Genomic DNA, 18,507 nt, shown 5'->3' with positions numbered 1-18,507 from the left:
GATCTCATTAAGGCTTTCCCCTCAACAAAATGCCCCACTCTCATTTTTCCTCTAAGACTGAGGCTCAGTCAAGTCAGCTAAGGTGTTTTCTCCGTGTCTACTTTGCTTCCTCATGGGGTCTCTAGGGAGGATGCTCTTTACTGCATAGTCTCTACAGTGGTCCACCGACACAATATTGTTGAGACACTTGTCTATGCTGGAGATGCATTTGCAAATAACGCAGCATTGTTTTCAGAGTGACTTGTGAAATAATAATAATCTATAAAAGTCCATTTTTGACCTTGAGGACAGTAGTTCAGTCGCATCATAAGGTCCATTTAGTGGCTGTTATAGAGCTTCAGTTGTCATGAAAAGCTCCAGAACTGAACAGATCTACTAAATATGGAAAGATTTTTTTTCTTGTAAATTACAGGTTACAATTTTCCCTGTTAAGTCATCATGGCCATGAGAAATTTGAGCTTGAACTGGACAAAAAACTTCCTCTGCTGAGTAAGACCATGTAATACAGTTGAAAGCTCCAGCATAAAAACAGAAAAACAACTTAAAATGCCCTCATGTCCAGACTGTTTTGTCAGTGATTATAATAATAATCTATTCATTTTTTTCTTTCTAATAATAGTCTATTATTGGCTTTCCTTTGGGGTTGCACATACAGACAAAACCTTTTCTTGAACACCTTTCACCAAAATGGAGGGATAGCAATTTGAACTTGAGAGGTGAGAGGTATGGGTGAGGGGAACAGGTCTGTGCAGCTGCGTATTATGCTGCATTCACACACTAAACTTTTCTACACATACTCAAAGTACGTCAAGTTTAGGGAAGTCACTACGAGTTTGAACCGTTTTGGGTCCAGCTTAGTAACGTTACATTGGCTAGTTACGTTTTGTTTTGTATTTACTTTGATTTGAGTAAAGGAGTGGATGATTATCACAAAGATACTGGAACATATTCAAAGTGTTGCACCCTTTGCAGTCACTTTGTTGCACACTTTGCAAAATGGATATCAATCCTCTACAACAACTCCCTGGTCATTTTGTAGATATACACAATGCTCCCAAGCTGCCAATTTTAGGCAATACACAGCTGGAACTTCATATCTCTCTGAATGCTTCAGGTGAGCGGCGCTACTCTCTCACCCACAAAACAAACTGACACACACACACACACACACACACACACACACAAACACACACACACACACACACACACACACACACACACGTTATGTGACTTGGAAGAGTCATTTTCAGAGGGCAACAATGCAGAAATCAAGACACCATGGATATCTTAGCTTCTACAGTTCTTATGGTTATGAGACCGTGATGTGATGTAACGGTGGTTACCACTTTACTTCCGTTTAATTGTGAAAAGTCTTAGATTTACTTTAAAGTCTCTTAAAATGTGGAAAAAAATGTCTTTCCTTGAACAAAGAGGATTTGTAACTCTAACTGTGTTTCTGAGTTGATAGATCAAGTGTCTGGATCGCCCACAGGTACATTGCTGCATCACTTAGCAAACACTGCTACATCATAACACAAAACACCAGCAAAAATCAAGATCTAATTCACAATTAAACTCATGATGTGCTGCTCATTCCTCTAATACAGAGCTGACTATCTTGAGTTCTTATTCAAGCAGGTGTGCAAAATGAAAGGCTCTCTACTTGACAAAAACTTTACTGCTATCTTAGCGGCTGCCTCTTCGGATTGTACCTGACTTCATTAAACACATTTAAAGAGATGAATAAGAAAATAAGTGCTTGCTGATAACCTTGATCTCAGATTTAGCTGCCTTTTAGCGTCTGGGAAATTAAATGCTGAACTTTGTCACCCATGAAGGCCTTGTTATCCAAAGCAAGCAAGATATAAAAGAAAGGAACAATGAACAGAAGGGTTAACTGTCTGCCTCATCAAGCAGCAGGCCTTCAACTGTGTGCTACAGGCCCCATTTCTCAAACCGACTGCCCTTTTCCCGTCAAAGAGCCATCTCCCACGGACACAAGCTGGGCTCCAACAGAACATACCAGAGCGTGCCACATGTTCAGTGGAGCACCAAGTCTCCGCCTGTCCCTCATGAAACATTCATCACCCAGTGCCGACGGAGAAGCTGTGATGTCAGAGATTCCACTTTCGGTGTCCGGTTTCTGCGCGGCCACAGTGACACAGCAGCTCGGTGAGGTAGAGAGCGAGGGGGGCTTCAGATGGCTTACTGCAGGGGTTAAGTTAAAGCACTTGTCCTGTGAACTGTGAAATAAGAGTGTATCTTATCTATATTGTTTACTGTGTCTCTGCGAGGTTTACTTACTTTACAGGAACCAGGGAATTAGGGCTGCTCTATCTTAGCTGATTAGACAGCTGATAAGGTCTTGTAGGGTTAATAGTCAGTACATCGTATTTTTAATGGACTTTTCGAAGGAAATAAACTATTAATCATTAGTCATTATCAGAGGAGAATGTTCTGCATGCCTAAATTAATCTGCAGAGGCAAAAATAGAGAAACAATTTGACAGCTCTAACCAATTTCTTCTAGATCTGTTGTTGTTTGGTGTTCAGTTTCAGGCGGGTCATAACACCGACTATTTGTCCAAATCAATAATCTGGTTGTTGGAATGAATCGATGGATCTCTGGCAGCACTATTGCTGCTGTGGCCGCTGTAGTCTTGGATGAGACTTTACTGTGATGGAAATAAAACTGCAGAACTTATATTATAAATATTGTCTGCATCTTCTCAGCCATGTGTCAATATTTGTCCATTTCTTCCTGCTTTGAGTCAACAGTAGAGTTGCATGAACAATGCCCTTCTGTTTATGTCAGCATTTTGCATGCATTCATCTTTAAATAAAGATTACTGGACAAAACGCTGGTTATGTTCAGTGTGAGCACCCATGCTGTGACTGGGGAGTTGATCTGTACGGTGTGAGCATAGAGGTCGTACGTTCTGGCCGAAAGACAGATTAACTTATCTCAGTTTAAGGAACACATGCACTTTTTTGGGTTTTTTTTCTTTGGGATTTTTTTCCACAAAACACAATTTCTAGTAGAATAAAAAACAGGGTAAATTGTGGACAGCCCTACAAGAAAAACACTAAATTGCTCACATAAAACATTTGCAGTGAAACTTTGGGGGGCGCTGATTTTGTAAAAAACTGACTAAGTCATCACATAATAGTTTTTGTTTCGCACACTAAAACTGCTGAATAAATATTTCATACTTGATTATTTCCTGGCAGTTCCTGTCTATCTGCCTGTTTTCCTGGCACTTACAGAAGACAGCAGGAACCCAAATAATATCCGTCTATCACCCCTGCTCAAGTTACATTAATTGAATGTGCTTCTATCTCTGGATACTATTCCTATATGGATTCCTAACATAGCCTGGTAATTACCTGCCGGCTGTCGCGCTGGGAAGAAGAAGAGGAAGAGGCGCTCTTGTGAACCGGTGTGGAGGTCTTGGTAACTGGCGTGGAGCTCCTCTCCTCAGAGCTCATGGTGCGGCTGTGGGGGCCTCGATGGTAGTGTTGGTGGTGAGACATGATGGCTCTGTGGACCTCCCTCAGCACTGGGCCACGGAGATCAGGAGCATCCTCTGACACTTCCTCACACTCACTGCTTGTTGTTCATCTGAAAACAAAAAAAAGTTAAAGTTATACTTTTGCATCTATTTCGCCTTCCTCATTTCATCGCAGTGCGTTTGTTTATACCAGACACAGAGCCACACTGTCATTCACATGGTCGAGTTTACTCCTGGACTTTCAGAGCTGTCCTCCATCAATTTCAATATGTTAATCTAAGTCACAGATGCTCAGTCGAAACGCCCTGGGCTATTCTTTGAAGCGTGGGTTTTAAGATTCTCCTCATTACATTACTGTTCGCTATAAGATTGGTGCAGGAAATATTCCCATTTGAGAAGCTGGAGCCGGTTAAATTGTAGTTTTTTGATGGACGAATTGAGTAATCAACTCATGGTTTCAATTTGACTATAAGACTGAGATCATTTCAAAAGACTTTGCTTTTTTGCTTTTCAATACTGATACCGATAGCAAAACCTTTGTATCGGCCGATACCAAGTACCAATCTATTACATACGTTAAAAATATATCAACCAATAACCAACTACGGACTGCTGACTTTCTTGAGCGGATATTTGGAGCCGATACTACTTCTGCTCCCTCAATTTACATCATAAAAATTACACAATGATAACAAATGTTACAAGTCTCTATTTAACAAAAAACAAAAACATTTATTGCACTTAAAAAAGGTGTCTCCAGCAACACGGAGCTGCCTGTGGAAGCCTGTCTGTAAATAATGCCGGGAAAAAGTATCGGTGAACGTAGCAGCTTGCCTCGGCCAATGCCGATTCGCGTAAAAAACACAAATATCAACTGATAATATCGACCGGCCACTATATCGGTCTATCACTAGGTTATAACGTGATTCGGAAGACATTTCCAGATTTGGATGACACAGCGCTGCAGTTTTTCATTGGAATTATTAATTAGCTGCTAGTTGTAATTGTTCCAAACACTGTGGTGAATTTCAGCCCGCGTGCATGTTTTTTAAGCCTAACATTGTTGAAACAGAGCAGCACATTTTGTGCACCCAGCCCTAGTGTGAGGAGAGAAAAGAGGAGAACAAAGAGGGGAGGAGAGAAAAGCAACTGTAAATGACAGCAAAACACAGCAAAGACTCTCACACTGAGCTGAAATGCAAACACTGTATGTTTTGGTCTAATTAAAGGCATTATTTTTTAAGGACTGTTATAAAAAAAGAAAAAGAAAGATGATCTGAATAGTTGAATATTCAGGTCCAGCCATAGTAAATACACAAGACATTCTGGAAAGTCTGGTTCACTTAATCTTCAGATAGTAACGGGGAACATAAGTCATGGGACCGTGTTGCTCCACGCTGACACTCACAATACTGCCTGAGGTGGTGCTGTGTAATTGTTTTACCGCTCAGGAGGTCTCAGCACTGATAAAACATACATCGATTGCAAGATACTGGGAAACAAACAGATAAACAAACCCTGTTTAATTTAGAAACTGAGACACTTGGTGAGATACGGAGGACGCTATTGGACCTTCACAAGGACAAATAGCACAATATTTTTGATCAAATACCTCAATGTTGATAAGGTGACTTTGGGGGATAACATTCAGGAGAGGTAGTCTTTACACAGAAGAACAGGTTGAGAAGTAGATATAAGTAATGTGAAGGCATTCATTGTTTATTTTCACAATGAACAGCAGCTCCACAATAATACAACATTATGCTCAAATCTGAAAAACTATTTGTTTATAATCAAATAGTTGATTAACAGAAAATAAATCCATTGACTATTACGGTTAAATGATAAATAATTTTTAAGGCAGATATGCTAAACATACCCAGGTTATAGCTTCTCAAAATATCGCTGTGGGCGACTGTGGCTTAGTGGTCGTCCTCCATTCGAGAGATTGGCGGTTCGATCCCCACCTTCCCCGGTCCACATGGCGAAGTGTCCTTGGGCAAGACACTGAACCCCGAATTGCTCCCCGTGCTGCGCATGGGTGTGTAAATGTGGTGTGAATGATTAGATTAGATTAGATGGTCTGTAGATGTCCACTGCCATCTGTGTGAATGTCTGTGTGAATGGGTGAATGTGACAAACACTGTGAAAGCGCCTTGAGTAGTCAGAAGACTAGAAAGGCGCTATATAAGTACAAGTCCATTTACTATTTACTATTCAATGTGAAAATCTTCTGATTTGTCTTTTGTGATGGTAAACTAAATATCTTTGGGTTCTGGACATTTTAGAAAAAGAATGCACTTTGATGACATTACTTTAGGTTTTAGGAAATGATGGTGGATGTTTTCGTCATTTTCTGACATTTTATTTTGACCACCAGATGATTAACAAAAACAATTGTTAGTTGCAGTCCTGGATAAGTCTCATATGATTATCATGACACCAAGACTGAAAACTGTGTGCAAATCAGTGCAGGATTATATCATCAGGCAGTGATACACATGTTTGTGTTAACAGGCATCGTATACAACTCTGGAGTAGCCTGTGGTTTTAACTACAGGATGTGTATATTAGACTTTCCCATGTGTCAGGGGAACTCCCCGAGACCAGTGAGCAGCTCTGCACACTTCAGCAGTATGCACTCTCGCATGCAACTGTGCAGTATACTCACACACACTATAATCTATAATTCAGATCCTTTTACAACGTCATCATCCCTGCCCTGTCTTAAGCCAACTAGGATCTAAGCTACTGTAAGACAAGGCGCTAAATCCATTCAGATAGAATATTCCACTTAGCCTATTTAATAGATCCACTCTCCTTGACCTAATAAGGAAGCAGAAGGGAGAAGTACTGTAATTGTAACCTTTACTATTTTAATCCAGTTTGTTAGCTTGAATTTGGAGTCAGTAAAATTTACTGGAAATTAGAGAAGTTCTTTATCACCATGTGAAAAGGATGGAAAACAGATATAAAGCTGCTGTAAATAAAAGTGAAAACTTGTGACCTTGTGACTGTTCACTTTTGCATAATATATAACTTCACGACTGTTTACATGACTGTTACGCTGTACATGCATGCTACAAAATAAGTCCATGGTTTAGTGCAGGGCTGCAATTAACAATGATTTTTGTGATCGATTAATCTGCCATTATCTTCTTCACTAATCAATTAATCATTTGATCTATAAAATGTTAAAAAGTGCACTTTGTAGTAGAGCCCAAGGGTGAATGCATCAAGTGTTTTGTTTTATTGACCAATAGTCCAAAACTCAAGTATACCTGTGCTTGAAAAATGAAAACAATATATGAAAAAGATAATATATGTTATTGGTTTATGAATTAAAATTTTATTTCAGACTTGATTTTACAACCCCAAATATGTACCCGGTCAATTTGACCTGAGGTATACCAGAGGGTCTTAAAAGTGAAAGCCATACATGGGTTAAGTAACTAGTTAGTTTACCAAATCAGATTTTTGCTTCACACAGATATGTGGCAGAGTAAACGTACAGGCTTTACAGTGACAGTTAGTAGTCAGTACAGTAACAAAAAGGCCATAGGCTGTTGAATTGCTGGTTTTCTGTGCCAACCTTTAGTTTTTTCAAAGTAGAAAGCAACATTGTGGTGGTGATTTAACCATGGATTTAACCAGACTGAAAGGATTGCAAGAACAACAACAGGCACAGAGAGGAGCAATGCAGAAATAGCGGGAGTGTGAGGAGCGTCTGTGTCAAGTCTCCCAGTGCGACGGTATTTCACGCGCCGAGATGTGAGAGAAGACAGCAGTCAGCGTCGGCCACTACGGCCATGAATTACTTTTCCACATAGCTTTAACTAAACTGTTCATTGATCGGCCAAGTTTTGTAGTGTAGTAAACCAGTAGTACCAAGCTTGGCCAGCCATTGTAAACATTCGCCGGACAAGGAAATCTCAGTGCAGACACTGATGTAATGACACCAATGGTGGGTGTGTCTTTGTCTCCTGTTTAGATTGACAGCAGTGTTGCTCCGTACGAAGCCAGGTACCATGTTAGGGAATGTCCAGTCAGGGCTTGATGAGTCATGAGCTTAATCTTCTAAATCCAGTCACCATGATTATGGTCCTTTAAGCAGGAGGACAAGGCAGGCCCTGCCATGTGGACACTACGGCACTTCTTAAACTCCTGGTCAAGACCTTAAGAACAAAGTCAGACAAAATACGCCTAACCTCACACATTTGTGTTTGTTAAATTATGCTTAATGTGGTTAACATACTGTACTAGTGCAGGAAGGGGGTGGGAGGATGTGTATATGTACAACAACTGTAAATGAGGTTGTATACGTTTTCATTTCCAATACAAGCTGCAAACAAAGGTATGGTGGGTTTAGTTGAAAATAAGTACAGGTTATTAAAAAAACAAATAGATTGCTATCATTCATTGATTTTGCCTTGTTTCAGTGTATGTATTATGTATTGCTATCACTTGTGTTTTACTGCAATTGCATGATACCTTTTCTAATTGATATTTTTTATTCTCTTTATTTATGGATGAGTCTGTTTTGATGTGTCTGCTTTTGCTGTGCTGCCAACAAATTCTCCCATGTGGGACTATGGAGACAGAAAAGGACTCCACAGGGAGCCGTTTTGACTCATTTCTTATTTTAAAGTAATCTTGCATGATGCGTTATGCAAAAGTAATACAGTTTGACAGAAATCTGGGCCCTCAAATTCTGTCTAGAGAACAAATTATTCAAACAATGATTAGTTCGAACCAAACATAATTGGAGTCATGCACAAAACGAATGGGTTATTTTGTATTGGTGTACGTAACTTCATGCTCAAACTCCTTTTCTGAAAGTCTGATTCTGAGCTTCAGATATGAATAGAAGACAGAATGTGTTTGGGATGTTTCAAGACCCTGCTGGACAAATGGGAGCCTTCAGTCACATAAAGCGACAATGGCACTAGTATGCTGCAGTTTTGGGAAAAGACCCTTCTGTCGACATTCTTTCAATGCCTCAAGTTGAAGTAAAATGTCACCAAACGTTAACAACTTCCTCACACTCAGTGCTACTGCTGCTTATATCTTCTACGGCCTGACATGAAGATCCAACCTGTTTAGACCAGATCCAACTGATCATATCATCCATAGTAAAATGTGATTAAACCATAATTAAAATCTAAAAAATCTGATCTGTTTGAAGTAGATGAGTGATTCTTTTCAGAGAAAGCAGGATGAGCAATGTAATTCTCAAATACCTTTAACTGTTGCATACACCAGGGTTACAACAACTACTGAGAATGTATGGGGAAGTGTGGTATAGCAAAAAAACAAAACAAACGTGAGATGTTGTAATAAACATACAGAATGTATGAATAGCATATTTCAGTTTTTTTATTTGTACAAAAGTTGACAAAAAATCATGCATTGACAGATCATTACATGATTTCGTGTGTGGGGATGGATTAAAGGTACGCAAAAGAAAATGGTAATGTATAGATCAAATAGAGGAAGGAGTGTGTAAAATCCTCTACGCAACATACTGTTGATTCATTTAGAAAAATGCATTTTTGCAACATGTAGCCTTTTTGTTTGTGCTGATGCATTACACTAATTCTTGAAGGAAATTAGTCAATGCTCTGCCTAATTTCTTCTTAGTTATTTGGCCCCAGATGCATGAAACGTCATCAGCAAGAAAACACTTTCTCTTCCCTTTCCCGTGTGTCTTTTTTATCCAAAATGTGCTCTCGGCTCAACCACACACATAAATAAGTTCTGTCTTTCTAATTTCATGCTCCAGACTCAAAAGTAATGGTGAAACTGTCAGATAGATGTTTTGGAGGGAGAAAATAATCTCACCTCTGACCAGTGCCACCAACTGGTTATTTACTACGGAATTCATTTTGTGCTTAATTTAAAGATTCAGGGCCACATGTTCATTCAAGATTCATTAATCTAGACTGCCACTTTATTAGTCTCTGAGTAACAACGCTGATGACTGGGTGTAAACAGGAGGCAAGCTTCATTTGTGACAATTCTGTTGTCTACAGCATATTTCCAACCTATACCAAGTTTAGAGAACAAGATAATAAGGGGGATTTCCTATTTGTAGAACTTTGTAATGGGAAAAATAATGATGTTTTTGACATTTGTCTCCAAAGATCATGCTTGATGCTTGTATTTTTCACATATGATTGCAAAAAAAAACAAGCAACCTGACCACATCACCTTGAGTTGAGGAAATAGTAAGGAGCATTTTTCACTATTTTCGAATAGAAAATAATCGTTAGTTGCAGCCCTAGAGTTGATCCATTTATTTATTTAGTTCATGCTCTGGCAGACTGATTTGGCAGTTGAGTAAATACAAATACCCAAGTACCAAATAAAAAAGGCTGTGTAGCATGATTGCATACTGCTTTAATCTGGAATTAGATACACCCCACATATATATTTCCAATAAATAGTTCATATTTCATGGTTTGAGCACAAAAACCTAGGGACCAACAGGATGTTGAGGTCCATTTGCAATGACAGTTCATGTGGTCATATGAAAAATACTGGATGAATGAATTATCTAACTTTCATTAGCCCCTCTTAATTTAAAAGAATAAAGCTGAGAGAACCTTTATGAAGTTTGAGCAGGCATAGAGACAGTCACCTGCTTTGGTTTCAGTCATCTGCAATAACAACAATCCGCCCCACTGAAATGTCTTTGAACAACATGCTAAATTCCTACGGGCTTTGGGGCTTTTTGTAGTGGAATATGTGCTGTGACCTTAAGGGGGTGGCGGCAAGTGAGAAGTCAAATTTCTCCTGGAGGGATCAATAGAGTATCACGAATACAGCAGTGACTATCATCTGTCCTGATGTGGGTCATGCCAGGGAGTGAAACACAGAGCTGTCTGGAGAGAGGTTTAAAAGACCGCAGTAATCCCACTATCTGTGTTCCCTGATCTGTAAGATCTGAGAGGGATGAAAAAAATAAACTTGAGATTTAGACACTCAATATGTCAACCAGGACTGCAGGAACCAAACAAGCCAATGACAAATAACAAAGAAGCTGGAGAAAACCATCAGAGATCCCTACTGTGGATTTGGATGCTGCTGGTTCGCGTAAAGCCACACAAACGTTATTGGCATCACAAACATGTAATACGATGACGCATGATGTTAACTGTGCCTTAATAGGGGTTGGAAAGGCATGTTTGTGCTGTCACCACATCCAAGCCACCCACAATATCGACCAGCACTCTGAAGCGAACCAAGTTTTCTGGTGTCTCCCCTCTTTGTTGCATAATTAAAGTACCCAACAAAAGCAGACCTGTGTGTGTCTCAAGATTACATTACAGGGTCTTTGAGGACAACTATTTGCTGAATTTACAACTAGCTAATAATGCAGATCGATCAGCGCAACAGTGTTTTGATCATTTACCTGGGTGTTCAATAGCAGGCTAAAAGGATGCAGTTCTTATGTGACATCTAGAAGCAGTGAGCAGCACATCGCTTTGCCTTTTATTTATTTTTTTAAACAACACTAACTGGACAGAGCCAGTTTATCCTGCACTGCACACATTACATCATCTAGGTAGAGCTGGGTATCACACTGCTATACTTTTGAAGTACTGACTGACTTGTGCCCATATTGGGAACTGTTATGAACTGTTAACGTTGGCACTGAAGTCTTGTCCAGAACTCTGTCAGTGTAATGTGTTAACTTTAACCAGCGTCTTATTTAGACAAAGTCATTCGACAGTTTTACACAGGAAGCATTCATATTTCCAGTATTAGACTGATGCATTTTCGCTTACTTTTTGTTTTGTTTTTGTATAAAAACCTGTTTGAACTCAGCAAATTAAGTTATTACAGAAAGTACAGTGTTGGTATTAGAACTTAAGATCATGATGACAGTTGTATCTGCATATTTTTCACTGCACTCACATAAAAGAAAACAAAATAACCAAAAACATAACAGAGAACAAACAAGACTATCAAATACAAATCACTAAAGCAAATAGCATTAGACATGAGCCTAGAAAGCCTGAAATGTATGGGTCTGGTAACTGCTTAAATGTGTAATAAACGTTGTGCTTAAATGCCAGCTAATTAAATAACTAACAAGGGAGCAATTATCTGATTCACTCCATACTGTCAATATTAAGTATGTGGCAAAAAAGACCATCTGAATCCAATATAGGTGAACACCAAAGTGAGGTCGGCCTCAGCTTCATCCCCTCTCCCTCTATCAGAGGATAAGGCACATAAAGCTCTGCAAAGATTGCATTTCAAATAGGATTGGGGACACCTTCAGCTAAGGAAGGGTTCTTCAGGCCGAGAGCCAAGAAATATATCACAAAATCAATCATCACTGCTGATCAAAGCAACATCTATTCATTAAAGCGTAGCCTGTGACAAACTATAAATGCATCCAGCAGCTTTCCCTCCTCTGCTGCTGCTGTTCTTTAATTTATGTGATTCGGGGGGCTATTTTAAACAACTGCAAAGTCACTGGGCTGACCTTCAATTGGAAAAAAAAAGAAAAAAGGATGCAGAGTTGATATTGTGGGAGCTATTCTGCAAAGTGTCAGAAGTTGGCTAACTTTCAATTGACTTGGCACCTTACATCCCTGACACATACATAATGAGTGGGACATAAAAGGATTATGAGGAGGGGATCATGTGCACCGACAATACTCACACACATGAAGAGGCAGCTGTCTTATGGGACGTTAGGAGAAGCCATGCAGCTCTGTTAAAAAGGTGAACATGTCAGTGACGCATTACATCATCAAAGTCCGTTACAGAGTTGGCTGCATGGCTGTTTTATTACTCCACAACATGCCCCCGTGCTTTATTGAGGGGTGCTCAAATCGTCATAACGGCCTCGTGATATTGGGACACGCATATTTCGATACACGGTCACCTCATCCGCTGTGTCACATTGGCAGCAGCTAGGTAGTAATGTCTGACTGGTCCTCCTCGGTGATTCACTCGGGATGCAAATACAAAAGGATGGGATGCTGGAGGTCTCAGCGGTTGAATAACAGAGCACCAAAACAAAGCATGTACACCTTAATTCGACGTAGCGTTGTTGTGACACGGTTGTTTCCTCTATATAAACCCGACTGACATTGATATTGCCGTGTAAAGAGAGCGAGAAAAGCTTACCACAGACGCGGTGTAATGACCATGTCTTTACAGTTCTTGGCGCAGGAAACAATTGGGGGGGTCTCCTCTCCCCTTCACTGAGGTTTTCCCCGGCTTCTCAAAGACAAACGGCTTCCATAACGTCGAAATGTCTATATTTCTAATTATTAAACACGTGTGCTGTATACAGGCTGGAACATTATGGAAAGTCCCAAAAAAAAAAAGTGCTGTGTTTGCCCGTTTCCTTGAATGCGGGGCTTGTGATGCTCGGCTCGGCTCAACTGCCCTCAACGGTCGCTCCTCCCTGCAGCAAGAACGGCTTTGAGCGGGAAGAAATCACCGGAGTGGACCCGACTCTGGTGGACAGGAGGCTGGTCACAAAACACGGAAAAAGGCCCGCGCAAACCTCGGACTTGGACTTTTTTAGCCAATTATTTGACCCTTTCCCTTCCCTCCATAATGCTTATTATATAATATGGCAAGTGGTTTTAACACTTAATCGAACCACACTCCTATCTGTAATTACATTTTATACCATTTCTCCTCGTCAAAACTGAATTCCTACTAGTTAGAATGATAATTTATCCACAATTACATATTTCCTATCAACAATTGACATTTCAGATACCCACAACATCATTCTGACTGGTACAAATGACGCAAATCACTTTTGCCATGCATGTGTATTGGGCTTTAAATTGTAGATATCCACAATTACATTTTAGATATCTAGAATGAAAATTCTGGATATCTGTAGAAAGAAAGAAAGCATGCCTTTATTAGTCTCGTAAGGGGAAATTCACTTTTCACTCTTTTTTGTTGTCGTTTTGAACACACACACAGGCCGCAAACATGCACAAACAGGTCCTATATACACTCACTGGCCACTTTATTAGGCATACCCGATGCTTTATAGAGAGAGAAAGAAACTCAATCGCCCATTGAGGTGAGTGAGAATGAAGGGGTCATTACAGATATGTACAACTGCAACTGTACTAGTGAGAATTACACTACAGATATCCAGAATGTTCATTCTAGATATCTTAAATGTAATTGTGGATATCCACATTTTAAAGCCTGATACACATGAATGACAAATGTGACGTCATTGTACCAGTCAGAATGATGTTGTGGATATCTGAAATGACAATTGTAGATAGGAAGAATGTCACTGTGGATGTCTTAAATCATCATTCTGACGAGTAAGAACTCTGACGTTCCTGTCTGTTATAGGGAAGGTTTTCGTTGCCAACGTACTCTACGGGGGAATTGTTGGCTCTATGTAAATCATAAATAAGTCATAGAGTGTGGTTTATACCTGCTCTGTAAAGTGTCCTGAGATAACTTTTGTTATGATTTGGCACTATAAATAAAATTTAATTGAATTGAATTTTGACTAGGATAAATGGTGTTATGGATATCTAAAATGTAATTACAGATAGGAGTGTAATTTGATGAAATGTTAACTACTTGCCATAATGTAGCTCTCCCTTTACCTCCATTGCGCTTATTATAGTCTTGGAGGAGATTCTTAGAAGGGGCCTAGAAAATGAGAAATGTAGCCCACCCTCCACAAAATTTGTCTAGTACTATAAAATGATAGCATAATGTCTATGGATCATTTTAAGGTGTGGTGTACTATAATCCAGGTGGGAGATCATTCTTTTAAAATATTATTTGATTATGATTATTTTTGCAGGTTGGAAAACAAAATGATAATAAAATACAAGTAGTCCGTGAGGTGGGGGTACTGCTAGGTAAATGAGTTTGTTACCATGAAGGGAGTGGGTAAACTTCCTTTTTTTTATTGTGTCATGCAAAAACAATATATCTAGCACAACTATTGATAAATATTTTGAAAAAAAAAAAGATACTATACACCTACTCCTCTATATACTATATTTTGGCTGATAGGTGGGTATACTGTAAACTGCCAGAATAACTGAGTATACCCTCCACTACATCACTGTTTATGGGTTATTTTCATGTGTCAGATAAATGTATTAAAATCTGTAAGGAGTGCAAATGACATTTTAATGATTGTACTTTACTTCACTGTAGATGAACATTATTAAACCATGTGTATAAACTTCAAAATTATGCAAAAATAAGTCAAATTTCCTTTCAATAGAGGTGCCAGGTTTCCTTAGCAACAGTTGTCATAGAAACATAGAACTTACTGGCAACGATCAGGAAATAAAGATGTTACCACTATTCCGAGTAAAAACAAGAGTAATGATATTTTATTTTACTGTTGAGGACATGTTAGCAAGATTTTTGGTGACCATCATATAACTCTTTATATTTCAGCCCTATGGGACCATGATGTCCCACCCAGACTACATACCTCAAATGATCTACAGACATCAGGCAATCATTTTATGGGGCTAGACAAATTATGTGGAGGGTGGGCTATGACACATTCTTTTAGGGTTTCTACTCCTAGACTATTAGATTCATTTCCTGATCAGAAAATATAATTAACTAAAGTACTCTGATGTCAAACATGGGGAAAGGGTGCCACTGTATATGGCAAGCCGTCTTAACTTTTAATCGAATTGTAATTACATGTTAGTATTAATAGTCAGACTATTATTAAGATATCCACAAAAAACAATCTTACAGGAATAAATTGCATTTCAAGATATTTTTGATTGTACAAAACTAAATTTAACATGTGTCTGAGTCCTTCAAAAGTATAAGTGGACGTTTTAACCTTATCTTGACTGTAGGTTTGCCTGGCAATGGCTCTCACCTACCCATAAAACAAATGGGCAGTTCTCATCAGAGACATCTTAGAAGGAGTGGATATATAGGTTAAAGAGGACTGGATACTGCGTTCATGCCTTAAATTGTTACTGTTACAGTCAGAGCTGGACACTGCACATGCCTTGGTGCTTTTATTCACGTACACACAGGCATTCGTTTTAGAGATGATGGTGAAGCATGTATGACTGTGGAAACAACTTAAAGAAAATAAGCTGGTATGGTTACTGAAATGAAGCTTTTCTTCTTTTATGTCACATTTTCAATATTAAGCTGACATATGGTTTTTGTAATAACTGAAAATATAAGTGACTAAAATGACATCCATGTTTTCAGCTTTGGTAATCAGATGCTGATGCCTGGTTGTCAGCTTGTCGACCACTTTTAAAAGTTAGTGTTGAGTCCTGCCTCTGCAGAGTCGTTGTTCAGACATTAAAGCCCTGATTGACCGTTAAGAGATCGTGAGGAACAGTTGGCCCCATACCACCACCCTCACCATCAGCAGCAGGGCAGCCGACAACGCCGCCCAGGGAAAGATTTGGCAAGAAACCTACGACCAGCACAGGTCTGCTCGGCCGCCTCCTCCACCTTACAGGGGCAATTCTGAAATCTGATTGGACAACCAAGGGGCCACCCCAGTCAGAGACCAGTGGGGTCGCCTTTAAGAGGCTCTTACAGGGTCTAGCTTCAAGTTAGAGGGCAGATATTGGTATCATAATAAACAAAATGATCTAAAGAGTCCATCGGTACCAACCACCTCATGCTAACTTGTCAGGAAGGGATTGAAATAACGCTCCAAAGTAAGCCCTTGACCTATCAACAAACATCTTCACTCTTGATTCACAACTTAGCTCACTTCAGCCTCTGAAAGACAAATAGTCCGTGAGCCCGCCAGCAGCCAGTTGGAACATTAAGAGTTTAATATTCTTCCAACTCGTGTGCACACGCACAAACTACATGCCACCCCTGCATTGACGCCATTTACACTGGGGATGCTGGGGGACATGTCGCCAGCCACCACTTTTTGAAATGGACAATTTTGTACCCACTCCCCGCAATTTTTATGGGTAAAATTTGTTAAAAATGTTCAGAATCAGCCGCAGAAAGAAAAAGCACCCTGGTAATGTAAGGTGACCGGTATCACTGAACACATTATACATTATTGTCACCGTTGTTTGAATGTAGGAACAGGCAGATTCAATTACTTCAGTGCCATGGTATCTCTGAAGGTGGTGCCCTCTTTTTACATTAATCTCACACACAGTGGAAAACCTCTATGTACAAAAGTAACTTGAGAGGCGGCCTATATGGGCAACGGTGACCATTAACTCTTCTCATCTGTCTGTGTCTGTCTCGGAAATGGTTGGGTTTCAGATTTCATGGCTACCCAAGCAGAACTCAGACATGCTCCAAATTAGGCTTCTCCTCGGGTCTCATAACTTATTATGGCCAAAATATACCTTGTCGTGTTTGAAAATGTTAATGTTAGGGCTTTCTACTGTAGAAACAATGGTTATTGGTGTGTGAATACTGGGTGGAAAAAAGTGGTAAGTGGTGTTTAAGGTAATATCTGAAGGTGACAACGCACCTGCTGTATGGCCATAAAAGTGCAGATTAAAACATATTAAATGCTAGGCTACATTACACCTGTAGAGAGTTTGTTAATTTCAGCCTTTAACATGAATCAAGTCATGTTTTTAAGATCACGTTTATCCAGATTATGCGGCTCTTTCTTTCCATTGGAAATGATCTACGTATGTGTATATAACTATTACATACAATATTTATTGTTGATGGTAATGGTATCAGAAAAAAGCAGTTCGTAGGCTATGTGGTATGGAGGACTAAACATGACTCAAAGGTTGAATATGGAGAATGAGCAGAACACCACCATCTAGTGTCTCAAGATCTTTGACAAACAATAATTCCAGCAGTCGGGTTGCCAAGGTGTGTCAAGCGATCAGCCTGCGCCATGTCAAGTGAAGACTCATACAGGGCAACGACTTATTTCAACTAATCGATTAATTTTCCAACACTATTTAACGTTAGCAAGTTTTTAACTGGAAGTCTTTCTTTGAGTGGTGTGTAATCAACTAGCTTGCTCTCAACTCAAAATGATTCCTTGTTTTTGTAGCTTAGCAACAGACAAACCCTGGCAACCCGCAATGCCGGCCGCTATTGGCTGGTACAATGTAAATGTGACAGAAAGTCACTGTCAAACCCATCAAAAAAATACAAAATAATAATTCAGACTAAATATATTTTTTATCGAAAAGCAATACTAATACTACAATCCTAATTCTGTACCCCTCAAAACGCCCAGTGGGTGTATTCTTTTTTTAAATTTAAAAAAGAGCAGTCAATAAAGATTCTACATATTCAACCCTAGATGAATAAATGAATATATGAATACATAAATACATCAAAATGCATAAATACATTTGTAAATAAAACAATACAAAAATAGTAAATGCTTTAGTTATTTCTACATTTTTGTTCACATGTATTTATTTATATAAATATATAATAATACATATTATATTTTTCTATATATATATATATATAGAATATAAATATAAATATATATTATTCAATCAGTTGTTGCTGTCTGTTCCATTTGCCCGCACAGAGCTGCTCCTTCAACCTGGAATATGCTGCTTTTAAATCCAGGCTGAGAGCACTTGAGACGACCTCCTTTACATGTAACTGTGTTTTATAATTGTATTTGTTGTCTGTATGTTGTAACTGTGTAACTTTTGCTGCCTCTTGTCCAGGACTCCCTCGAAAAGGAGGTTTTTAATCTCAATGAGACTTTCCTGGTGAAATAAAGGCAAAATAAAAAAAATAATTCTGTATTTCCGTGTCCATGTGTTAATGAGGTAGAAGGTCCCATTCATTCATGGGCTTATTTATTTCAGCATTGTTTTAATTGCTGTATCTATTTCAGCATGGATGTATCTATAGAGACGTAAATGGACGTAAGTCATGTTTTTTTTATCATATCACAAATTAAGTACACAGGAAGGCCTACTGCCCCCCCCCCCCCCCCATATACTTCAAATTCAAGGGTGTTTCAGGTAAGTTACTTAAGTCCGTTTTGTAAC

At 39.2% G+C, this 18,507-nt stretch overlaps 1 protein-coding gene across 2 annotated transcripts in view; it reads right to left on the bottom strand.

Moving 5' to 3' along the window:
* The window catches only part of osbpl6 (oxysterol binding protein-like 6), a 39,303-nt gene extending 26,552 nt beyond the window's left edge, over window positions 1-12,751 (bottom strand). For both annotated transcript variants that reach the window (XM_083922246.1, XM_083922245.1), the window contains exons 1-2: window positions 12,659-12,751; window positions 3,387-3,621 (exon numbers count right to left, since the gene is read on the bottom strand). In XM_083922246.1, the coding sequence (XP_083778372.1) occupies window positions 3,387-3,533 (147 nt within the window). In that variant the 5' untranslated portion in view covers window positions 3,534-3,621; window positions 12,659-12,751. The remainder of the gene's footprint in view (window positions 1-3,386; window positions 3,622-12,658) is intronic.
* Window positions 12,752-18,507: the final 5,756 nt, after the last annotated feature.

The sequence above is a fragment of the Echiichthys vipera genome (assembly GCF_963691815.1).
Source record: "Echiichthys vipera genome assembly, chromosome: 10".
NCBI classification, from domain to species: Eukaryota; Metazoa; Chordata; class Actinopteri; order Perciformes; family Trachinidae; genus Echiichthys; species Echiichthys vipera.
The sequence above is the reverse complement of the archived record's forward strand: the minus strand, read 5'-3'. Positions and strand labels throughout refer to the sequence as shown.